This window comes from Sus scrofa, chromosome X, assembly GCF_000003025.6.
Source record: "Sus scrofa isolate TJ Tabasco breed Duroc chromosome X, Sscrofa11.1, whole genome shotgun sequence".
NCBI classification, from domain to species: domain Eukaryota; kingdom Metazoa; phylum Chordata; class Mammalia; order Artiodactyla; family Suidae; genus Sus; species Sus scrofa.
This window is the reverse complement of record NC_010461.5, coordinates 60,294,471-60,320,757: the sequence shown is the minus strand read 5'-3', so window position 1 is coordinate 60,320,757 and position 26,287 is coordinate 60,294,471. Positions and strand designations below refer to the sequence as shown.

At 38.4% G+C, this 26,287-nt stretch overlaps 1 protein-coding gene and 1 non-coding gene across 4 annotated transcripts in view; one reads left to right on the top strand and one right to left on the bottom strand.

The window, feature by feature from the left end:
- The window catches only part of ABCB7 (ATP binding cassette subfamily B member 7), a 126,540-nt gene continuing 107,912 nt past the window's right edge, over positions 7,660–26,287 (top strand). For 2 of the 3 annotated variants that reach the window (XM_021080711.1, XM_021080712.1), the window contains exon 1: positions 7,685–7,886. In XM_021080711.1, coding sequence (XP_020936370.1) covers positions 7,719–7,886 — 168 coding nt within the window. In that variant the 5' untranslated portion in view covers positions 7,685–7,718. Of the gene's footprint in view, positions 7,887–26,287 lie in introns of all 3 variants that reach the window. The other variant, XM_001928719.5, reaches the window with a different exon arrangement.
- Positions 13,504–13,575, bottom strand: TRNAE-CUC. Its single transcript has one exon. It is a non-coding gene; the product is annotated as a tRNA-Glu (tRNA).

Genomic DNA, 26,287 nt, shown 5'->3' with positions numbered 1-26,287 from the left:
CAACAAATATTAACAGACATAAAGGGAGATATTGATGAGAATACAATCATAGTAGGAGACTTTAATACCCCCTCTCACATCAATGGACAGATCCTCTAGACAGAAAACCAATAAAGCAACAGAGATCCTAGAGGAAGCAATAGAAAAATCAGACTTAATTGATATATTCAGGACACTACATCCAAAAAAAAATCAGAATACACATTCTTCTCAAATGCTCATGGAACATTCTCAAGAATCAACAACATATTGGGACACAAAGCTAACCTCAATAAATTTAGGAGCACAGAAATTATCTCAAGTATCTTCTCTGACCACAATGCCATGAAATTAGAAATCAACCATGGGAAAAGGAAAGAGAAAAAACCTACTACATGGAGACTAAACAACATGCTACTAAAAAACCAATGGGTCAATGAGGAAATCAAGAAGGAAATTAAAAACTATCTTGAAACAAATGATAATGAAGACACAACCTCTCAAAATCTATGGGATGCTGCGAAAGCAGTGCTCAGAGGGAAATTTATAGCAATACAGGCCTTTCTCAAAAAAGAAGAAAGATCCCAAATGGACAACTTAACCCTCCACCTAAACGAATTAGAAAAAGAAGAACAAAAAAGTCCTAAAGTCAGCAGAAGGAAGGAAATTATAAAGATCAAAGAAGAAATGAATAAAATAGAGACTCAAAAAACAATAGAGAAAATTAATAAAACCAAGAGCTGGTTCATTGAAAAGGTGAACAAAATTGACAAACCCATGGCCAGACTCACTAAAAAGAGGAGAGAAAGAACCCAAATCACCAAAATTAGAAATGAAAAAGGAGAAATCACAACGGATACAGCAGAAACACAAAAAACCATAAGAGAATACTATGAACAACTATATGGCAACAAGTTTGACAATCTGGAAGAAATGGACTACTTTCTAGAATCTTACAGCCTGCCAAAACTGAATCAAGCAGAAACAGACCAACTGAACAGACCAATCACTAGAAATGAAATTGAAGAGGTCATAAAATCACTCCCTACAAATAAAAGTCCAGGACCAGATGGCTTCACAGGTGAATTTTATCAAACATATAAAGAGGAATTGGTGCCCATCCTCCTTAAACTCTTTCAAAAGGTTGAAGAAGAAGGAATACTCCCAAAGACATTCTATGAGGCCACCATCACCCTCATTCCAAAACCAGGCAGAGATACCACCAAAAAAGAAAACTATCGGCCAATATCATTGATGAATATAGATGCAAAAATTCTCAACAAAATCTTAGCCAACCGAATCCAACAACATACCAAAAAAAATTATACACCATGACCAGGTTGGTGTCATCCCAGGTTCACAAGGATGGTTCAACATACGCAAATCAATCAGCATCATACACCACGTTAACAAAAAAAAATAAGTCAAAAATCATATGATCATCTCAATAGACGCAGAAAAAGCATTTGACAAAGTTCAACATCCATTCATGATCAAGACCCTCGCCAAAGTGGGTATAGAGGGAACATTCCTGAATATAATCAAAGCGATTTATGACAAACCCACTGCAAATATAGTCCTCAATGGGGAAAAAATGAAAGCCTTCTCACTCAAATGTGGAACAAGACAGGGATGCCCACTCTCACCACTGCTCTTCAACATAGTTTCGGAAGTCTTAGCCACAGAAATTAGACAAACAAAAGAAATAAAAGGCATCCATATAGGAAGAGAAGAGATCAAACTGTCACTGTATGCAGACTACGTGATACTATACATAGAAAACCCTAAGGACTCAACCTCAAAACTCCTTGAACTGAACAATAAATTCAGCAAAGTAGCAGGATAAAAGATTAATATTCAGAAGTCAGTTGCATTTCTGTATACCAGCAATGAAATATTAGAAAAGGAATACAAAAATACGATACCTTTTAAAATTGCACCTCACAAAATCAAATACCTTGGAATACACCTGACGGAAGAGGTAAAGGATCTATATGCCGAGAACTATAAAACTTTAATCAAAGAAATCAAAGAAGATGTAAAGAAATGGAAAGATATTCCATGTTCCTGGATTGGGAAAATCAATATTGTAAAAATGGCCATACTACCCAAAGCCATCTACAGAGTCAATGCAATCCCTATCAAATGACCCATGACATTTTTCACAGAACTACAACAAACAATCCAAACATTTAGATGGAACCACATAAGACCCAGAATCGCCAAAGCAATCCTGAGAAACAAAAACCAAGCAGGAGGCATAACTCTCCTAGACCTCAAGAAATACTACAAAGCCACAGTCATCAAAACAGTGTGGTACTGGTATCAAAACAGACAGACAGAACAATGGAACAGAATAAAGTACCCGGAAATAAACCCTGACACCTATGGTCCATCAATCTTTGACAAGGGAGGCAAGAACATCAAATGGGAAAAAGAAAGTCTATTCAGCAAGCATTGCTGGGAGACCTGGACAGCTGCATGCAAAGCAAGGAAACTAGAACACACCCTCACACCATGCACAAAAAGAAACTCCAAATGGCTGAAAGACTTAAATATACGACAGGACACCATCAAACTCCTAGAAGAAAACATAGGCAAAACACTCTCTGACATCAACATCATGAATATTTTCTCAGGTCCGTCTCCCAAAGCAATAGAAATTAGAGCAAAAATAAACCCATGGGACCTCATCAAACTGAAAAGCTTTTGCACAGCAAAGGAAACCCAAAAGAAAACAAAAAGACAACTTACAGAATGGGAGAAAATAGTGTCAAATGATGCAACGGACAAGGGCTTAATCTCTAGAATATATAAACAACTTATACAACGCAACAGCAAAAAAGCCAATCAACCAATGGAGAAATGGGCAAAAGACCTGAATAGACATTTCTCCAAAGAAGATATACAGATGGCCAACAAACACATGAAAAAATGCTCAACATCGCTGATCATAAGAGAAATGCAAATCAAAACTACCATGGGATACCACCTCACACCAGTCAGAATGGCCATCATTAATCAATCCACAAATAACAAGTGCTGGAGGGGCTGTGGAGAAAAGGGAACCCTCCTGCACTGTTGGTGGGAATGTAAACTGGTACAGCCACTATGGAGAACAGTTTGGAGATACCTTAGAAATCTATACATAGACCTTCCATATGACCCTGCAATCCCACTCTTGGGCATCTATCCGGACAAAACTCTCCTTAAAAGAGACATGTGCACCTGCATGTTCATTGCAGCACTATTCACAATAGCCAGGACGTGGAACCAACCCAAATTTCCATCAACAGATGATTGGATTCGGAAGATGTGTTCTATATACACAATGGCATACTACTCAGCCATAAAAGGGAATGATTTAATGCCATTTGCAGCAACATGGATGGAAGTAGAGAATCTCATATTGAGTGAAAAGAGCCAGAAAGACAAAGACAAATACCATATGATATCACTTATAACTGGAATCTAATATCCAGCACAAATGAACATCTCCTCAGAAGAAAAAATCATAGACTTGGAGAAATGACTTGTGGCTGCCTGATGGGAGGGGGAGGGAGTGGGAGGGATCGGGAGCTTGGGCTTATTAGACACAACTTAGAATAGATTTACAAGGAGATCCTGCTGAATAGCATTGAGAACTATGTCCAGACACTCATGTTGCAACAGAACGAAGGGTGCGGAAAAACTGTAATTGTAATGTATACATGTAAGGATAACTTGATCCCCTTGCTTTACAGTGGGAAAATAAAAAAAAAAAATGGACAAAAAATGAAGTTAATGTCAGAAGGTGATATGTGTTCTAAAGGTGCTTCTCAGTTTTCAATGTGCATATGAATAACCTGGAGAATTCTTATCAAAATGCAGATTCTGAGTCATTAGGTCTGGAGTGGGGCCTGAGATTATTCATTTCTAATTGGCATCTCAGGTGATGCCAATGCTGGTGGTCTATGGAGTACTCTTTGAATAGCAAGATTTTAAGGGAAATAAAGAAATGATACAGTGACAGGGCGTGGCTTCTTTAGATAAGATGCTCTTGAAAAACTTCTCTAAGTAGGTGATAGTTGAGTAATTAAAAAGCCTCCAGGATAAAAATCATTATATTAAAAAAAAAAGCCTCCAGGCAGGAAGAATGTTCCAGGTAGAGAGGAAAGCAAATGCAAAGACACTGAAGTAGGAATAAGTTCTTTTTTTTTTTTGGTCTTTTGAGGGCCGTATCCACGGCATATGGAAGTTCCCAGGCTGGGGTCTAATCGGAGCTATAGCTGCTGGCCTATGCCAGAGCCACAGCAATGCAAGATTTGAGTGACATCTGCAACCTACACCACAGCTCATGGCAATGCCAGATCCTTATCCTTAACCCACTGAGCAAAGCCAGGGATCAAACCCACAGCCTCATGTTTCCTAGTCAGATTCGTTTCAGCTGTGCCACCATGGGAACTCCAAGTTCTAAAAACACAAATGAACACTGTGGCCTTCTTAAAGTACTCAACTGTTTCTTCCACATTTCAGGTGTAATTAAGTGAAAGGAATACCATATTTGTTTACCTCTACGACCTCTGTCAATTTACAACCTGTCTCAGACTGTTTTCCTCATAAATACTAATAAATAATACATATTCTTCAGGATTGATGTGAGGATTATATAAGATATGAGAAACCACCATTTATTTATTTATTTATTTATTTATTTACGTTTAGGGCCTCAGGTGCAGCATATGAAAGTTCTCAGGCTAGGGGTCCAATAGGAGCTACAGCTGCTGGCTTACACCACAGCCACAGCAACGCCAGATCCGAGCAGCATCTGCAACCTACACTACAGCTCGTGGCAATGCCCACTGAGCGAAGCCAGGGATTAAACTCACATCCTCATGGATATTAGTTGGGTTTGTTTCTGCTGAGCCACAACAGGAACTGAGAAACCACCTTTTAAATAGAAAAAATACTATATACATTTAAATATAATTATTGCATAAACAAAGTGCTGTCATGTGATCTCTGTCTTCAACAGCTAGTGGCTTTTATTGTATGCTTCTCTATCTCTAATTTATTTCCAACACTTATGTGTTAAGTTGCTGCAGGCCAAGTTGGCCTGCTGCTGCAGTTCTGCAGTGCACAACTCTCACGATGCTTCATGTTCTATTTCTGGGTGCACTGGAAATTTTCTTTGGCTTATTTGGCTCATGTTTGATTCAATTTATCTCATCACAGAGTAACAACTTTGTTATTCCAATGTTATTTATGTTTCTTAATCAGAGGAGTTGACTTAGAATGAGACTACTTTGGTAAAAGTGTCTTGACTGCAGTCAAAGACCTCACAACTGTGCCAATAAGGCCTGCAGGTAATTCTAATGAAACTACTCAAAACTCCCGAGAAATCATCTGGAGGGTTAGATGTTTCAGGATTCTGAGATCTTGCCTTATTTAAAATCTTACAATTCTATATAGCCTCTAGATGCTTTCTTAGTGTAAACTACAGTGGCATAGCAGCCAGAATACTATGGTTCTAGTTCTGATTCTATCACCATGTAGCCTTGGTCCTCTTTATCTACTAAGAACAAGGAATACCCCCAAAAGCTGTTATTAAGATACAGCAAGATAATGTGTTTTTCTGAAAGTATAAAAATTTGAGATATTATTTTGTCATATTTTATCTCACAGTCTCTCATAAAATATATATTGCACAGGTTCCTATATTAAAAAAAAATTAGAGTATTATTGGAAAATGCCTTACCTGGGTAGAAAGATTCAGTGGCAATACTAAGCCCTAACGGAACTCACTGGTAGAGTCTAGGGTTTCTCCTAGTACATAAGTATTTCTAACACAGAATAGATGATGGATAAATATTTACCAATGATGATATAGGCATTCATGAAAGAGGCCATTATTGATTTATCAACAAGACAATAATAAGCCTGAAATATCAATTAGTCACTAGGTTTTGTCAATTCTATCTCCATAATGTTTCTGGAATTGATCTACTGTCATTGCTACAACCAGCTTCAGGCCTTTATTTTATGACCATTGCATTAATTTCATGACTCTAATCTGAACTCCCTCCAGTTTGAACTTCCTACTTAAGCCAGAATGGTTTAATGAACATACAAATCTGATCGTGTTACTTTCCTGATTAAAACCATTCACTCACTACAGGATCAAACATTAACTCAGAAGAAATACAAGCCCCTTCACCATCAGGCTTCTGCTTACCCAGGCTCATCTCCTATTACTCTGCCATATGCTCTCTAGACCCCTGAACCTGGAAATGACTTTTTTGTGTGCTTTCTTGCTGTTAAACGTGCCATTTCCTTTACACAGAATTCCCTTCAACTGGAAACTATATTTTGCAAGTAACTACTTTCAAGTATCCTTTTCCCTGGAAACCTAGAGTGTAATATTCTTGAAACAAAGTAAAGCTAACTGCATGGGCCATGCATATCTTCTGTCTTCATCAAATTTATCATTAGCTCATGCGGCCTCCACATAAGAAGTTTATAATTATTTGCCTGTCTTGTGTGAAAGTTTGAGAATGCAGCAATGAATAGAAAATTGCAAACATTACTGTCCCCAGAGTTTCAGGTAACATTTACACTTGGAAATGCAGTTTCCCAGATAACTGTAAACATATTTCAACATCATTTTGTTGGATGATATTGGTGACAAAGCATATAAACCTTTCTTAAAACATGGATTTCTCTACATACATTTTCATTTTACCATCTGTTTTGCAATAATTAGATGCTGCAGAAACTGAAGGGAAGAGGTATAGAGAGGCAAAGTAGCAATGTAAAGGAGTGTGTGTGCGTGTATAAAATCCTCCCAAGAGCAACAGATCAAAGGAAAACCGCTCCAAAGTATGTGCGATAACAATCTACCAAGAGAAAGCACTTACGAGACAAGTGAATCTTACAGGTAGTGAATTTCACAGATGAAACCTCCTCCCTGGGGAATTCAGTATCTGTAGTTTAATCTGCCCTGAACATTAGTACACAGGAGAATGATAAGAATATGCAGAGGGAAAATGAAGAGAGTAGATTTTGGCTCCGAGTTGGGGGCAGAAGAAGAGTGAAATGATCAAGATAGGGCTACTAGACGTATCAAATGCGATATTTAGTATATAATTACACTACGAAAAGTCAAGAGAAAAAAAAAAAAAAAAAAGGGAGTTCCCATCGTGGCACAGTGGTTAACGAATCCGACTAGGAACCATGAGATCGTGGGTTCGATCCCTGGCCTTGCTCAGTGGGTTAAGGATCTGGCATTGCAGTGAGCTGTGGTGTAGGTTGCTGACGCACCTCGGATCCCGCGTTACTGTGGCTCTGGCGTAGGCTGGTGGCTACAGCTCCGATTCGACCCTTAGCCTGCGAACCTCCCTCCATATGCCGCAGGAGTGGCCCATGAAAATGGCAAAAAGACAAAAAAAAAAAAAAAGAAAGTCTCACTGTTTATATGAAATTCAGATTTACCTGTGCATCCCGTATTTTAGCTAACAAATCTAGGAAAAGAGAGTTATTCCCGGTTGTGTAAGACAAACACTCAAAAGACCAGCCCTAGAAGGAAAAAAATGCGGTTTCGCTAAAGCCTCTTAGTCTTCAGAGAGAAGCGATTTCCGGTCTCGGCCCTGGACGGGAACCGCGGGGGGTGGGGAAGGGGTGGAGGAGGGGATTTAGTTGGGGAGTTCGGACCGCCAACGTCCCACAATCCTCTGCTCTCGGTTCCTCTTTCCTCGCTCAAGATGGCGCTGCTCGCGATACATTCCTGGCGCTGGGCAGCTGCGGCGGCTGCTTTCGAAAAGCGCCGGCACGGTGTGATTCTGATCCGGCCTTTTGTCTCTATCGGCGGCCCAGGTGCTCAGTGTAGGTCAAGTCAGCTCGGCGGCTCGGGAACTGCGCGGACCTCCCAGGTGAGATGCCGTTCACAGGAAAGTGTAGGGTGAAGGACAAGGGGACCTGTAGGGAAAAGGTTGCCCTTGTGTCCTCGGGTCAGAGAGAGCGCCGAAAAGAAAGGTTGTCAGGCTAATTTAGAACATCAGTAAGTGACAGAAATTAGGGTTAGAAATTTGAGGAAGGGATGAAGAAAACCTTTGGGTTACAGCGAATAAGAACGGACAGACGTTTCCAGGCAGAGGACACCTGGAACGCTGGTGACTTTCGCAGGATTTACAATTTTTTCTGAGTTTACGAGCTAGGGTAGACACCATTCCAAGACTGTTTACTTTTCTAAATGCAGGGAAAACTGGGCTACTTTCCAAGGTTAGTAATGAAATTTGGGACTAATTTGCCAATCGTTAAGATTTTATTCAGTCGGAGGTAGCAATTTTGAGGGCACTGGAATATTATAACAAGCTACCTATAAACAGGCGGCAAATTGAGTTAGCTCTCTTGCTGACAGTGCTCCTTGATAGGCCAAAACCGTAATTATCTCTCTGCAAAACAGGCCGCCCTAACTTCATATGTAAACACGGTTATCCTTTGATCTGAAGATGGTGTTCTGTATACGCAGGTCACTTTGGAAGCCAGAAAGCTACTTACCTTTAATTAATGAATGTAGCTATGGCTATAGTGCCTCAATACTTGCGTCCATTATTATTTCTCATTCAAGAACAGTTTATTGTTATTATTTGTACCTCAGTATATCTTTTTATTGCCTATAATTGGCAAAAAAGTTTAATTGGAACCCTTGTTCATCTGTATCAGTAAAATGTTGTCTTTATATGAGGAACAACCTCTTAAATTTTGATTCTTAGTCAACAAATATTTAATGTCTACTATGTACGTAGTGCTGTGCTAGATAAAGGGGTACCAAGAGAAACAAACACAGTAAATATCTTCAAAATTGGTCATTTTAGTTAAGGAATCGGATCTGCACATTACAAGAATAATGAAAAAAAAAGGTTATAGCTTAAATATCAATGAATAATATGAACAATAAGGGATGTAGGCATCCAGAGGGAATAGTGATAATTAAGGACTAACTATAAAGAGGATCTCATGCTGGCAGTAGAACTGGGGAGAACATTCCACGCAGGGAGTATAGAGAATGACACTAGGCATGTGGGATGTTGAAGGAATTATATCCATTTGTTCAATAATTATTGAATATCATAACCTCAGTGACAATATATGCCCTGTCCTTAAAGAGTTTAAAATCTAGTAAGGGAAACACGTTGTGAGCCACACGGGAAGTCTAGTAAGGGAAATACATAAACGGCAAGTAAATAGGCAATTATAATACAGTAGTGTAATGATGGGGAAGGTACAAAGTACTGGAAGAATATACATGAGGGGCATCAAGACTAATCTTGAGGTGGAGAAAATTGCCTTGAGTAATGGATGTCTAAGCCAAGACCTGAAAAATCAGAAGTTAACTGAAGAGAGAGTAGTATATGCAGAGGCCTACAGGTAAGAGGGAGCATTAACCTTTTGTTGAACTGCTTTTGGTTTAGTCTAGTGAGGAGTTCATGATGGGAAATGGCAGATTAGGCTAGAGAAACAAATCCAGATTGTTTTATTAAGGTTTTTTTGAAAGCACTTCATAGTTGAAAGTTTGTTCCATGTGCTCTCTTGGGAACCAGTCTTGTTCTGTAGTCCTCTAATGAGCCAGATAAAGTTGAGATGAAGTAAAGTTAAGACTTTCAGGCTCTAAGAATGGGGGGAAGGAGAAGGCATTAGGAGTTTCAGAGGGGAGTGATGAAAATAAAAAGTTAGCTTTTTCTCATTACATGAACATTATTCCCACAGCTTCCTTCCTGCACTCTCTCCTCTACCTCCTACCATTTCTTTTGGTTACCATTTCTGGAAGTGTGAAAAACAAAGGAAAGATGCTACCCTTGTTTTCTACTTCTTAAAGGCATGCAACTCTTGCCTCTTTTATAAAAATGTGGATTTAACAGGGAGATGAAGGACTAATTATAAGGCTTTTAAAGTAGAACCTGATGCAAATTTTCAGATTAATTAGTGATTTGTGATTAAAATTACAAAATATTGAATGCATATTTTTAGCACAATCATTAGTAGGTTTTTTTTTTTTTTCTTGGCTATACCCAAGGCATGCGGAAGTTCCCAGGCCATGGAGCAAACCTGAGTCACAGCAGTGACAAACAATGCCCAATCTTTAACTTCGAGGCCACCAGGGAACTCGTCATTAGTATTTATAGCATATTTTAGAGGTGAAAGGAACCTTAGCGCAGTGTTATGAAATCATGTTAGTGGGTTGAATCAGCACGTTTTTAGAGTAGGAAAGAAAATATCAATGCTTTATACATATTAAGGGAAGTATTATTTTATGTAGTTTGAGTATTTGTATACACTTCCTCATATATGTGGTTACTGGGATGCATTGTAAAATGTTTTCCACGAAGGATTATGCCCTGGAGCTATGTTGTGCAGTGTGGTAGTCACTATCTTCATGTGGCTGTTTAAATTTAAATTAAATTGAAAATTTAATTCTTTATTTGTATTAGCCACATTTTAATGGCTGAATAGCCATGTAGATATGGAACAGTTCCATCATGGCAGAAATTTCTATTGAACAATACTGCTTTAGAAAATAATCATATACAGCTCTTCTGATTTTGCAGATGAGGGAACTAGGTTCTAATATAGATAAATGACAGCCATTAAGGTCATTTTTTATTGACTTCTGTGTGTTAGATATTTATATGAGAGTAATTAAGACTGTGGCAGACACTAATCACACAGTGAATGTTTGTTGAATTGTAAAGATATTTCTCTAGTAATTACTAGATCACTATTCACAAAGGGAAACACCTGAAACAAAGTTTTTTCTTAAAGTTGGAAGACTTCATATGATAAGATTTTTTTTTTTGGGCCACACCTGCAGCATGCAGAAGTTCCTGGGACAGGGATCAAACCTGAGCCACAGCAGTGACAATGCCGGATCCTTATCTGCTAGGCTACCAGGGAACTCCATAAGATTTAAACTGTAATTATTATACAGTTGCCTCTCTGCTACACTAGTTAATATTAAAAGAACTTATGAATTTTGAGTGATAGACTTTTGAGTTTATTTCATTAATATTTATTTGGTGGAAACTGAGGCATCATATACTTAATCCATAATGCCTTTTTAATCTATGCTTAATAAATCTTGGCTCTTGATTCTGACACTGATCATATACTTTCTTCATTTGTTTTTATTTAAACATCTTTATTGAGATTAATTCACACATCTTACAATTACCCATTTAAAGTGTGCGATTCAACAAATTTAGCATATTCAATAGATTTTAGTATATTCAGTTATACATACTACCAAAATCATAGTCATTTTACATTTTCATTACCTCAAAGGAAACCTGCTACCCTTTTAGCTATCACCTCCCTTCCCCTTCCTCCACCAGCCCTATGCAGCCACTAATCTCTGCTCAGTCTCTATGCTCTGTCCATTCTGGACATTTCATATAAATGGAACCAGATAATATTTGTTTTGGGAACTGGTTTCTTTCACTTAGCGTTGTTTTCAAGGTTCGTCCATGTTATGGCATATGTTAAATGCTATGTAAGTTTTTATGGCTAAATAATATTTGGTGATACAGATGTGAATGATTGTCTTTATGCATTTATCAGTTGATAGACATTCGAGTGGTTTCCATATTTTGGCTGGTGTGAATAATTCTGCAATAAACATTTATGTACAAGTTCTATGTGGACAGAAGTTTTCATTTCTCTTGGATATATACCTAAGAATAGAATTGTTGGGTCATATGGTAAATTCTGTGTTTAATTCTTTTAGGAACTGCTGGACTGTTTTTCAGAGTGGCTGCAACATTTTACATTACAATCAGAAGTGTATGAGGGTTCCAATTTCTCCATATCCTAGCTAATAGTTGTTATCTGACTTTTTTAAGTCTAGGTATCTTGGTGGGTGTGAAGTCATGTCTCCTTGTGGTTTTGATATGTAATCCCTTGATGACTAAAGATGTTGCCCATCTATCCATGTGCTTATTGGCCATTCATATATATTCTTTGGAGAAATGTCAGTTCAGGTTGTCCTTTGCCCAATTTTTAATAGGATTATTGGTCTAAAAAAGACCAATAAAAAATTATTGAGCTACAGGAGTCTTTATTCTTGATTCAAGTCCCTTGTCAGATATACGATTTGCAAATATTTTCTCCGTTTGGTGGGTTGTTTTTTTACTTTCTTGATAGTGTCCTTTGAAGCAGAAAAGTTTTTCATTTTGTTGAAGTCAAATTTATCTGTTTAATTTTTTTGTCATACTTTTGGTGTTATAGCTAAGAATCCATTGCCAAATATGAGGTCATGAAGATGTACCGTTATGATTTCTTCTGAGAATTTTATAACTTAATTCTAATGAGATATAGAAACATTACTTTTGTATAGTTCTAGTTCTCCCCCCCTTTGTTGTTTTATTTTTGTGCATATTACATCTATGAATATGTTCCTATCCTAACAATACATTGTCATAGTTATTATGAATTTATATAATTTTAAAGAAGCTGAGAAAAGAAAGGAGGGCGAGTAAATATTTATGGCTTTTGTTATATTAACCTTTGTATTTATCATTTCTGATTTTCTTCATTTGTTCTCTTGTGTTCAAGTTATCATCTGGAGTAATTTCCTTTCCCAGTACAGCTGTGCTTTCACCTATCTCCTTTGTGCTGTTATTGGCAAGTATATTGTGCCTCTATATGTTGTAGGTGCAACCGTACGTTATATGCATGTTGTTTTATACAGTGTCTTTTTAAGTCAGTACAAAGAAGAAAGTGGAAAAAGTATGCATTTATAGAATCATTCATATAAACAGAATTACCTTTTCCTGTGCTTTCTTTATTGTGTGTGGATTTGAATTACAATCTGGGGTCACTTGCTTTCAGTTCTTACTAAAGAACTTCCTTTAGTATTTCTTGTAAGGTGGTTCTGCAGGTAAGGGGGTCTTCCAGTGTTTGTTTGTCTGGGAATGTCTTTATTTTGCCTTCATTATCGAACAATATCTTTCCCACATATAAGTGCTTTGAATGTTGTATCTCACTGCCTTCCAGCCTATGCATTGTTTCTGCTAAGGAATCAGTTGTTAATTTTATTGGGGTTCTCTTGTTAGTGAGGACTCTTTTTTCTTTTGCTACTTTTAAGATTTTCCCCTTGTTTTTGGCTTTCAAGTATTTTTACTGTAATGTGCCCATGGCTCTCTTCATGTTTTCTATTTGGAATTTGTCAAGCTCCCTAGATGTGTAAATTTTTGTTCTTTTTAATACGCTTTGGAGGTTTTCAGCCATTATTTCTTCAAGTAGTTTTTCTTCCCCTTTATCTCTCTCCTTTCTTTCTGGCATACTCATTGTGCATATATTGGTGTGCTTAATAATGTCCTACATTTCTCTGAGGATCTGTTTTTTTTTTTCACTCTTTTAAAAATCTCTATTCTTCAGAGTGCATGATTTCTATTAATCGTTAAGTTCACTATTTCTTTCTTTAAAAAATATTATTCTTACTATTATCATTTTTTTGGCTGCAGCATGTGGTGGCTTAATGTGGGACCTCAGTTCCCAGACCAGGAGTTGAACCTGGGCCTCAACAGTGAGAGTGCTGAGTCCTAACCACTAGATCACCAGGGAACGCCTCACTAATTCTTCTGCCAGTTCACATCTACTGTTGCGCCCCCTAGTGAATTTTTCATTTCAGTTATTGTATTTTTCAACTCTAGAATTTCCATTTGAATCTTTTTTTATAATTCCTATCTGTTTATTGATATTCTACATGCAATGTGACATTGTCATCAAACCTTCCTTTATTTCTTTAACATGGTTTCCTTTAGTCTTTGAATATATTTATAAAAACAGCTCTGAAGGCTTTTTTTCTTTGATCTCAAAACCGCAGACAGTTTCACTTGCTTGCCGCCCCCCCACCCCCAGTGTATAAGTTATATTTTCATCTTTCTTTACATGTATCACAATTTTTTTGGAACTGAACATTTTAGTTAATATTGTAACTCTGGATACTGGTCCCCTCCCTCCCAGGGCTTATTGTTGTTATATACTTGTTTATTTGTTTAGCGACTGGCTGGATTATTTTAGTGCCCTCTCTGCCCTCACCCTGCCCCCCACTCCACAGTGTTAGTCCCTCTGATGTTGCTCCTTAGGCAACGTTGCCTTAAAGAGCATAGCCTTAGGTATGTCCACAGTCACCCTGGGATGACAGTGGTTTTGCTGAGGCTCTCTTTGGCTTTTTCCCAGTTATGCTCCATTTGTTGCTGGCAGATTGCACTGTCGTTTTCAGCAGTGTCCTGGGGCAGAAATTGTTTCACCAACTAAAGTAATCAGATTGGGGTTCCTTTGAAGTGAAGACTGCTGAGGTCAGTGTTTGAGATTTGTTCTGACCCTAGGCAGTGTCCTCCCAGCTATCTCCCTCCTTAGTTTTCTGGTTATATGGGGACAAACCAGCTGACCTACAGTTCAGTCCAATGATTCCACTAGTTTCCTCCCCCTTGCCTTTCACCCTCAACCTCCACTGTATTTGAGAGCACCCTTAGGCTTGAACTAATCCACATCTAGTTGTATGAAGTCAGTTTCTATGGCAAGGGGTTAGGAGCTGTCTGCTTTAGGGCCTTCTCTTCCCAGGCAAAATCTCCCAGTCACAGCCTTGAAGCTGGGGATAGGGGAAGGTAGTGGCTTTCCTTTGAGTGATACCCCCACTTTAGGGGTTGAGTGCCAGATGGAGTTCGGGGGAGCAGTAGCTTCAGGTCTTTTTGACTTGCCTCTCCTGATATGGAGCCATTCTCTTACAAGTTAAGGCCAGAGTGACTTTGAGCCTCACTCAACTTGGTGGCACCACACTCAAGGTAGAGTCTCTAGTAGGGGATATGTGGAAGAAGGCAGACCCTGCCTCTTGACTCTGTTAGCTCAGAACTTAGCTTCAGCAATAGGTTGTTGGGGGAAGGATGAGAAATGCTGATGTCCTGCCTTTCCCAGGAAGATAGTCTTTCAGCTAGGAGCTTGGGGCAGATGGAGCACTGTGCTCCTAGCTGAGTCAGTCTCAAGTGGAGTTTCCATATTGCCAAATTGGAAGTAGGGAGGCGAGGAGTGTGTCTTTTTTTTAATTTTAATTTTTAATTTTTTTTGGGGGGGTGCTGTACCCGTGGCATATGGAAGTTCCCAGGCTAGCTGTTGAATCGGAGCTGTAACTGCCAGCTTATACCATAGCCACAGTGACACGGGATCTGAGCCGTGTCTGCAACCTACACCATAGCTCATAGCAGTGCTGAATCCTTAACCCACTGAGTGAGGCCAGAGATTGAACCCTCGTCCTCATGGATACCAGTTGGGTTTGTTACCACTGAGTCATGACGGGAACTCCAAGGAGTATGTCTTGGTTTAAATACTATAGACACTTGCCATTCTTGCTGAGCTCTCGTAGATTTTCTTGAGTAAGTGATATTTCATTTGCTATATGCCCCCAGGACCATTTCTAGGGACTTTAAATGGTTGTCTTTTTACAAAATTTACCAGTTTTGCTGGGGAGTGGGTCTAAGGAGCTCATTATGTTGTTTTGCTGGAAGTGGAACTCTTCATTTGTTTTTGACTGGCTTGTGTTCTTAGGCTTATCGCATACAGCAAAGCAGTCTGTCCTTTCTCTTTGGTTTGTAGGAGATACTGCCATTGAGGTATGGCACACCTTTTATTTTAGTCTACTTGTCTTATAAATTCCATTTAGTAGTAGTTCTTTTGGATAGGCACAGTTTTGTTTTCATTTGTTGGCTCTGACATCATGGACAAAGGGTGGGGACTTGAATTTCCTCCGGCAGTGTGTAAGATCCCCCTTCCTGCCCTCCCACTGGTAACTAGCTGCTGATAGTTAACCAAGTAGTTAAAAGTTAAGAGATTTTACTTCTGGCCTTCATAATGACTGAGGTTGGAATATAATAACACTAGGGAAATAATCCTACTCTGCTTTTTAGAGACCCTAATTTTAAGATTTAAGTTTCATGATACATAAAATGTGTGTCAAAAAACTACAGTGAATACTGAGACGACACAAAATGTAATAAGAAAATGAAAAACAGAACTTAACAGGAAAAAATTAAGGATGTTTTCAAGTAGATTATTTGGCATAGAACTGAAGAGGGTGAGAGGTGATTCAGTAACATTTAAAGTAACTGGAGAATAATTGTAAAAAAATTAAAAGCTATCTTTCTTATGAGTTCAGCGATACCTGAATGTACCTGGAATATTAGTTTATAGTACCGGGGCATAGACTTCAGTTGCAGGAAGAGGGATTTCATGTGCATATAAGAAGGGATTTCTTAAGTTAATAAATCTTTTATTGAATATCAGGACAGACTTTTTTTGGCATATGGAAGTTCCTGGGCCAAGGATCAAACCCACACCATAGCAGCAAGCCAAGCCACATCAGTGACAATGCCATATCCTTAACCACTGAACCACCAGGGAATTCCCCATGACAGACTTTTTTTTATGGCTGTACCAGTGGCATATGGAAGTTCCCAGGCCAGGGATTGAATCCAAGCCACGCTGGAGCTGCAACCTATACCACAGCTGCAGCAACACCAGATCCTTTAACCCACTGTGCTGGGCCAGGAATTAAACCAGCACCACCACAGACACAACGCCAGATCTTAACCCACTCTGCCACAATGGGAACTCCCTCACATGATTTTTTTTTTTTTTTTTTGCTTTTTATAGCCACACTTGTGACATATGAATGTTCCCAGGCTAGGGGTCGAATGGAAGCTATGGCTGTCAGCCTAGGCCACAGCCACAGCAACGCCAGATCCGAGCTGTATCTGTGACCTACACCACAGCTCATGGCAATGCTGGTTCCTTAACCCCTGAGTGAGGCCAGAGATGGAACCTGCATCCTCATGGATACTGAGCCACAATGGGAACTTCTTTTTTCTTCCACATGAATTTTTAATGGGGCAGATTTGTTTGTTTTTTTTGGAAAAGGGTACACTATTTAATTGTTTAATTTTTATTTTATATTGGAGTATAGTTGATTACAGCGTTGTGTTTTGGATGTACAGCAAAGTGATTCAGTTATTCATATGCATATATCCATTCTTTTTCAGATTCTTTTCCCGTGTAGGTTATTACAGAATATTGAGTTCCCTGTGCTATATAGTAGGTCCCTGTTAATTACCTATTTTATATATAGTAGTGTGTATATGTTAATCCCAAACTCCTAATTTATCCCTCCCTAAGAGGGCAAATTTGTATTGTCCTGCCCCTTCTCATACTACTTATTGATCTAAGTATAGAAGTAGAAGAACTGAGATTGATGATTAATAAGTTTAGTATTTGCTAGTGTTGGGGAGATGGAATTAGAGTGAAGGAAAACTAAGCTAGATTCTTAAATCATCTAGGAAGGTAGAAAATGTTCTAAGGAGGTGGTGGAGGGTAGTGGCTTTACTATAAAAGTTGTAAATAAAGTTGAAGCTTATATAGGCTATAAATTATAAGGAATGGAAAGAAAAAGGTTTTAGTCTACAAGTGGCATTGGGGATTGAGAAGAGGATTCTGAGGACCCCCTCATTCAGAAGTAGTTGAATAAATAACATTCTATAAACCATTAACATATTGATTTGAATTGATTATTGAGATTAATAGGAGGGGCGAGAAAAATTCATAATAGTGTTTCTGAACTTTCTTTTAGAACAGTTGGCCCTTTGAGAAGCTGTTAAGAGCCATCCCCCTAGAAAAATGCTTCATATACGCTTCATTTTGCATGCAAAATTAGGGGGATTAGAGAATCCCTGATAAATATTGCATGCTGGTGGGTCTCTAATGGATTTTCTTCTAAGTAGTCAATGGCAGAATAAAGGGCACTTGTCACTGGGCAGTAAGTGTACAAATGGAATGGAAACCTATTTTGCTTATATCAAACTTTTGACTAAATGGAAAATATAGTACTATACTGATACTTAATGTTGTGATCTTAAAGTTAGTTTTTCAAAGGAGTGTGTTATTTTCATGTTGTAAAACAGTATATAGTAGAGGCAAAATTGCTTGTTCTGTATGTGACTCTTATAATTTTTCTTTTTTCTTTTGTTTATAATTTCCCTTTTTAATGATATAAAATCACATCTAATAAAAATGTGATGTCTCACCTCTTAATTTTCCATTTTCCCCTTCCAGTTCTTATTGTGTACATAATTTTTACATTGCTTACATAATTTTAAATTGTTTCTTTTTAAGTTTAAGCATTCTTTTTCTTGGTACTCAGTCTTTACCAAAGCTAGGTAGCTTTATTATTTAATATTTTAGTAATTTTAATAGGTATATATTCAGCTGCCTGCACAAGTGACATTTTTGTTGTTTTGGTTTTCTCCTTTTCCTAAAATCTCTCTCTAAAGTCTTCACTTATACTTTTGACACCCTTGTAAGGTTTGACACTAGTGAGTAAATATACTTTTCAAATATTTTTATTGTGTCATTTGATCTCCACAGTAACTTTGTGAGGTAGGTGAACATTTCATTGTAGTAGCGATGGCCCATTCTGTCATTTTTCAGTCCCTCAACTTATGTCCTAGTTTTAGGCCTTGTAACTTTATGCATGACTTTTCTCACTGCCTCGAGGTGTTAGCCCTTCCAACCCATCCCTCAGATAAACATCCAGATTATTCTTCCTAAAGCATAACTCTGATTAAGTGTCACTTCCCTTCCCATGGGCTTCAGTGGTCTCTACACCTTAGCCTGCTGCTCAAGGCCCTAAAGGATTTTCCACCTAACTAGATTGTTAGCCTTATTATTTTCCCTATAAATACCCTGTTCATCCAACCACCCTGGATTGTTCTCTGTTCCTTGGACCTTTTGCTTATTTGTTTTTGTTCTTTCATTTCATGCCATACCCTGTTTCTGTTTTCCATAGAACTGTCCCTTGTAAGCTTATAAGACATTGATATCTCCCTCCTCTGAACTTCTGTAACACCATTTTCTACAAGTACAGTTATCATGTGTGTCTTGTGGAGGAGATAAGCTTTTATGCACCTAAAAGGCAGATACATTCCAGCCATCTATTTTTGTTTTAAAACTTCCACAGAGCTGAGTATGTTACATGTAGCAGGCACTTAGAAAATATTTATGAAACGAATGATTAAACCCTATAACCAAATCAAAACAAAGTCTAATATAAGAATACATAATATTAGTTTTGACACTATACATTTGGAATAGAAAACTCACTTTCTACATAGTGTATATTTCAGCAAAATCATAATCTGATTGTGGAATTATTAAACTTGACAGCATCCTCTTAAGTTTGTTCATTGGATTTATGTCATTAGGTGGTACTGTGGTGGGATAGTGTCGCTGAATGTCAGATTTTGCTCCATAATCAAAGCACATACGCTTTTCAGATTTTTTGAGTTACTTTATTTGTAATCTTTTGCTAAGAAAATGACTTAGAAGATGGAGTTCTTTAATAAGGTATATACAGTTTTACTCCTTGTAGCAATTTTAACTGCAAGTCTGTATTTTGGCTTGTTATTAGTTCTCTGATGATATTTTCTTTATCACATTCAGAGGGGAAAGACATTAGAGTGGAGAAGCTATATCCTAAGAGTGTAGTTTCTCAGATACTGATGTTTTCGGAGAGTAGTCTTTTAAACTACTAACTTACCATGCTTTTCAAAGCATAGTAGAAAAGCAAAGTTTAGGAGGAGATGGGATTAAGATGGCGGAATACAAGGACTGGAGCTCAACTTCTCTCCTAAAAACAACAAAATTTACAACTAAACGCTAAGCGATCTTCAACCAAATGGACAGGAAACTTTCAAAAAGATATCCTACACCAGAAGACAAAGAGGAGGTGACATCAAGAGGCAGGAAGGGTGATTATGCGATATAAGCAAACCCATACGTCCTGGGCAGGAAGCCCCACAGACTGGAAAGTAACTACTTCATGGAGGCTCAACTACAGGAGTGAGATTTCTGAGCCACACATCATACTCCAGCATGTAGGGATCTGGCACTGGGAGGAAGAGCCCCCAGAGCATCTGGCAATGAAGGCCACTGGGGCTTGTGTGCAGGAGTTCTATGGGACTGGGGGAAATGGAGACCCCATTCTTAAAAGGTGCACGCAGACTTTCACATGCACTGGGTCCCAGGAAAATGCAAAGTCTCCACAGGAATCTGGGTCGAACTTGACTGCAGTCCTTGGAGGACATCATGGGAAAACAGGGGTGAATGTGGCTTGTCTTGGGGGAAGGACATTGGAAGGAAAGCTCTTGGGAATATTAAGCAGCATGCCTTTCTCTGGAGGAGGCCATTTTGGGAAAATCTGGCCCCATCCATCAGCGCTGAGAAGCCCCAGACCACATAATAATCCAGGTGGGATTACAGCCCCGCCCCTCAGTAAACAGGCTACCTAAAGACCCCCCTAGGCACACAACCCCCTCTGATCTCATCCAGAGACAAAGCCCCATGCACCAGAGGGATAGGGATCAGCTCCACCTACCAGTGGGGAGGCATCAGTACCTCACATTAGGAAGCCTACAGCAAGCCCCTGTACCAACTTCAGTCACAAGGGGGGCAAACACCAGAAGTAAGAGAGGCTACAACTCTTTATCTGTAGAAAGGTCACCACACCAAAAACCTATGAAAATGAAAAGACAAAGAATTGTAACTCAGATGAGGGAGAAAGAAAAAAAAACCCAGAAAATCAGCTAAGTGATCAGGAGATTCTCAGCCTCCAGGAAAAAGACTTTAGACTGTCGATGCTGAAGATGATGCAAGACATTGGGAATAAACTGGAGGCAAAGATGGATAACTTACAGAAAACACTGACCAAAGAGATACAAGATATAATACTTAAACAAGAAGAGATACAAAATACAAAAACTTAAATAAAAAATTCACTAGAAGCAACCAACAGCAGAATACAGGAGGCAGAAGAAAGAATAAGCGAGGTGGAGGACAGATTAGTGGAAATTACGGATGCAGAACAGAAAAGAGAAAAAAGACTGAAAAGAAATGAAGAGAGTCTCAGGGAACTCTGGGACAAAGTGAAACACACCAACATCCGTATTATAGGGATGCCAGAAGGAGAAGAGAGAGAGAAGGAGACAGAAAAACTATTCCAAGAGATAATAGCCAAAAACTTCCCTAACATGGAAAAGGAACCACCCACTCAAATCCAGGAGGCACAACGAGGACCACATAAAATAAACCCAAGGAGGAATACACCAAGACACATGTTAATCAAACTCACCAAAATTAAAGACAAAGAGAAAATCTTGAAAGCAGCTAGGGAAAAGAAACAAATAACATACAAGGGAACCCCAATAAGGTTATCGGCAGATGTTTCAGCAGAAACTCTGCAGGCCAGATGGGAGTGGCATCATATACTTAACGTGAGGAAAAAACCTCCAACCAAGATTCCTTTACTCAGCGAGGCTCTCCTTCAGATTTGAAGGAGAAATCAAAACCTTCACAGATAAGCAAAAGTTGAGAACATTCAGCAACACTAAACCAGCCTTACAACAAATACTAAAGGAACTTCTCTAGGCAGGAAAGAAACGACAACAACAGGAAACAAAAATACCACAAATGACAAGGCTCACCAGTAAAGGTATATATACAGTAAAGATAAGAAATCATCCATGCACGATTATGCCACCAAAATCAGAAATCATGATGAGGGTACAAATGCAGGACACTGGAGATGCACTTGCAATTAAGAGACCAACAACAATCTCCTATATATATAGACTCTTATATTAAAAATTCAGAATAATTGCAAACCAACATTCTACAATTGATACACAAACAAATAAGAAAAATCAACTCAAATACAACACTAAAGATAGTCATCAAACCAGAAGAGGAGAGAACAAGAGAAGAAGGGAAGAAAAAGAGCAACAAAAACAAACCCAAAGCAATTAATAAAATGTCAATAAGAACATACATATCAATTATTACCTTAAATGTTAATGGACTAAATGCCCCAACCAAAAGACATAGACTGGCTGAATGGATACAAAAACAAGACCCATATACATGCTGTCTTCAAGAGACCCACTTCACTTCTAGGGACCCACATACAAATTGAAAGTGAGAGGATGGAAGAAAATATTTCATGCAAATGGGGATCAAAAGAAGGCTGGAGTAGCAATACTCATATCAGACAAAATAGACTTTAAAATGAAGACTATTTTAAGGGACAAAGAAGGACACTACCTAATAACCAAAGGGAAGATGATATAACAATTTTAAATATCTACGCACCCAACATAGGATCACCACAATATATAAGGCAACTGCTAACACCTTAAAGGACAAATCGACACTAACACAATCATAGTGGGGGACTTGAACACCCCACTTACAACAATGGACAGATCATCCAGACAGAAAATCAATAAGGAAACACAGGCCCTGAATGAAGCATTAAACCAGATGGACTTAATAGATATTTATAGGACCTTCCATCCAAAAGCAACAGAATACACATTCTTCTCAAGTGCATGTGGAACATTCTCTGAGATTGACCACATCCTGGGCTACAAATCCAACCTCGGTAACTTTAAGAACATTGAAATCATATGAGGCATCTTTTCTGACCACAACGCTATACGACTGGAAATAACAACAAGAAAAAACCGGCAAAAAAACACAAACACGTGGAGATGAAACAACATGCACTCAACAACCAATGGATCACTGAAGAAATCAAAGAGGAAATAAAAAAAATACCTAGCAGCAAATGACAACAAAGATATGACACTCCAAAAGCTATGGGATGCAGCAAAAGCCGTTCTAAGAGGAAAGTTTATAGTAGTACAAGCCCAGCTCAGGAAATAAGAGAAAGCTCAAATAAACAAGCTAACTTTACATCTAAAGCAGCTCGAGAGAGAACAGACAAGACCTAAAGTTAGTAGGAGGAAAGAAATCATAAAGAGCAGAGCAGAAAGCAATGAAATGGAATTGATGAAAACCATAGAAAAGATGAATGAAAGAAAAATCTGGTTCTTTGATAAGATCAACAAAATTGAGAAACCCTTAGACTTCTCAAGCAAAAAAGAGAAGACTCAAATCAAGAAAATTAGAAATGAAAAAGAAGTAACAACGGACATCATAGAAATACAAAGGATCATAAGAGACTACTATATTGCAACTATATGCCAGTAAAACAAAACCTAGAAGACATGGACAAATTCTTAGAAAGGTACAATCTTCCAAGGCTAAACCAAGATGAAATAGAAAAGATGAACCAACCAATCCCAAGAACTGAAATTGAAACTGTGATTAAAAAAATTCCATCAAACAGAAGTCCAGGACCAGATGGTTTCACAGGTGAATTCTACCAAACATTTAGAGAAGAGCTAACACGTATCCTTCTGAAACAATTCCAAAAATTTGCAGAGGAAGGGATACTCCCAAACTCATTCTGTGAGGCCGCCATCACCCTGATACCAACACCAGACAAAGATGCCAGAAAAGAAGAAACCTACAGGCCAATTTCACTGATGAACACTGATGCAAAAATCCTCAACAAAATACTAGCAAACCACATCCAACAATACAGTAAAAGGATTGTACATCATGATCAAGTGGGACTTATCCCAGGGATGCAAGGGTTCTTCAATATTCGCAAATCAACCAGTGTGTGATACATCACATTAACAAACTGAAGAATAAAAACCATATGATACCCCACATTAACAAGCTGAAGAATAAAAACTGTATGATCCTCTCAATAGATGTGGAAAAAGCTTTTGAGAAAACCCAACACCCATATCTGATAACCCTTCAGGAAGTGTGCATAGAGGTAACCTACCTCAACATCATAAAGGCAACATATGACAAAGCCACAGCTAACATCGTTCTCAATGGTGAAACGCTGAAAGAATTCCCACTGAGATCAGGAACAAGACAAAGATGTCCGCTCTCGCCACTACTCTTGCGCATAGTTTTGGATGGAAGTTCTAGCCACAGCAATCAGAGAAGTAAAAGAGATAAAAGGAATCCAATTGGGAAAGTAAGAAGGAAAACTATCACTATTTGCAGATGATATGATACTATGCATAGAGAATCCTAAAGACTCTACCAGAAAAATGTTAGAGCTCATCCATGAATTTGGCAAAGTCGCAGGATACAAAATCAATACACAGAAATCAACAGCATTTCTATATACTAACAATGAAAGGTCAGAAAGGGAAATTAGGGAAGCAATCCCATTTACAATCATATCCAAAATAATAAAATAGCTAGGAGTAAACCTACCTAAAGAGACAAAAACCTGTACTCTGAAAACTATAAGACACTGATGAAAGAAATCAAAGATGACATAAATAGTTGCTCTTGGATTGGAAGAGTTAATATTATCAAAATGAATATACTACCTAAGGCAATCTACAGATACAGTGCAATCCCTATCAAATTACCAAGGACATTTTTCACAGAACTTGAACAAAATATTTTAAAGTTTGTTTGGAAGCACAAAAGACCCAGAATAGCCAAAGTCATTCTGAGAAAGAAAAATGGAGCTGGAGGAATCAGGCTGCCTGACTTCAGACTGTACTACAAAGCTACAGTCATCAAAACCATATGGTACAGGCACAAAGACAGAACTATAGATCAGTGGAACAGGATGGAAACCCCAGAATTGAACTTACGCACCTACAGTCAACTCATCTATGACAAAGGAGGCAAGAATACACAATGGAGAGAAGACAACCCCTTCAATCAGTGTTGCTGGGAAAACTGGACAGCCACATGGAAAAGAATGAAATTAGAACGCTTCTTATCAGATCTAAATAGACAATTCTCCAAAGACATACAGATGGCCAAAAAGCACATGAAAAGATGTTCAACATCACTCATTATTAGATGCAAATCAAAACCACTATGATGTACCACCTTAACACCAGCCAGAATGGCCATCATCCAAAAGTCTACAAACAATAAGTGCTCAGGAGGGTGTGGAGAAAAAGGAACCCTCTTACACTGTTAGTGGGATTGTAAATTGGTGCAACCACTGTGGAAAACAGTATGGAGATGCCTCAGAAAACTAAACATAGAACTCCCATTTGATCCAGCAATCCCACTCCTGGGCATCTATCCAGAGAAAACCACGACTCGCAAAGACACATGTACTCCGATGTTCATTGCAACACCATTTGCAATAGCCAAGACCTGGAAACAAACTAAATGCCCATCGACAGAGGAATGGATCCAGAAGATATGGTATATACACACAATGGAATATTACTGAGCCATTAAAAAGAATGAAATTTTGGCATTTTTAGCAACATGGATGGACCTAGAAATTATCATGCTAAGTGAAGTCAGCCATACAAAGAGACACCAACATCAAATGCTTTCACTGACTTGTGAAATCTGAAAAAAGGACAGACTGAACTTCTTTGCAGAACAGATGCTGACTCACAGACTTTGAAAAACTTATGGTTTCCAAAGGAGACAGTTCGGGGGTCGGGATGCACTTGGGTTGTGGGATGGAAATTGGATTGTGATGGTTATTGTGCAACTCTAAATGTAATAAATTCATTGAGTAATAAAAAAGCAAAGTTTAGGCTTCTATTTCAGTTTACTTATCAAATTATTTTTAACTTTTCTTGAGTAACGTGTTGATTTGTCATTGTAATATATTCATATTTTTGAGTGTGTAAATATTTGCCAAGTATGAACTTTTGCTGCGGTCATTCTTAACTGTGGTGACTTAACAGCTGTGTGTTTGTGTGTGTGTATTAGTTTGCTGGGACTGCCACAGCAAAGTACACAGACTGCATGGCTTAAATAATAAATTTATTTTCTCAGTTCTGGAGGGTAGATTGAGGTAAGGTGAGATAAGGGGTTGGCAGGGTTGATTTCTTCTGTCTCTCCTTGGCTTTCAGATGGCTGTCTCTGTTTTCACAAGGTCCTTTCTCTATGCATGTCTGTGTCCTAATCTCTTATAACTATACCAGTCTTATTAGATAGGGCCCATCATAATAACCTTGTTTAACCTTAATTAACCTCATTAAAGGCCCTATCTACATATATAGTCACAGTTGAGACACTGGTGTTAGAACTTCAAGATGAATTTGGAGGAAAAACAATTCTGTTCATAACAGTGTGTGTGTATGTAAATACATAGAAAACTGGAAACATACCACAAACATGCCTCTATAGAGGGGATGGGTTGGGATGGCAGAGGAGAGTAAAAAGGAACTTTCGCTTGTTATTGTAGTTTGGTATTGTTTTTTTTGTTTTGCTTTTGTCTTTTAGGGCCACACCTGCGGCATATGGAGGTTCCCAGACTAGAGGTCCAATTGGAGCTGTAGCCACTGGCCTACGCCAGAGCCACAGCAAC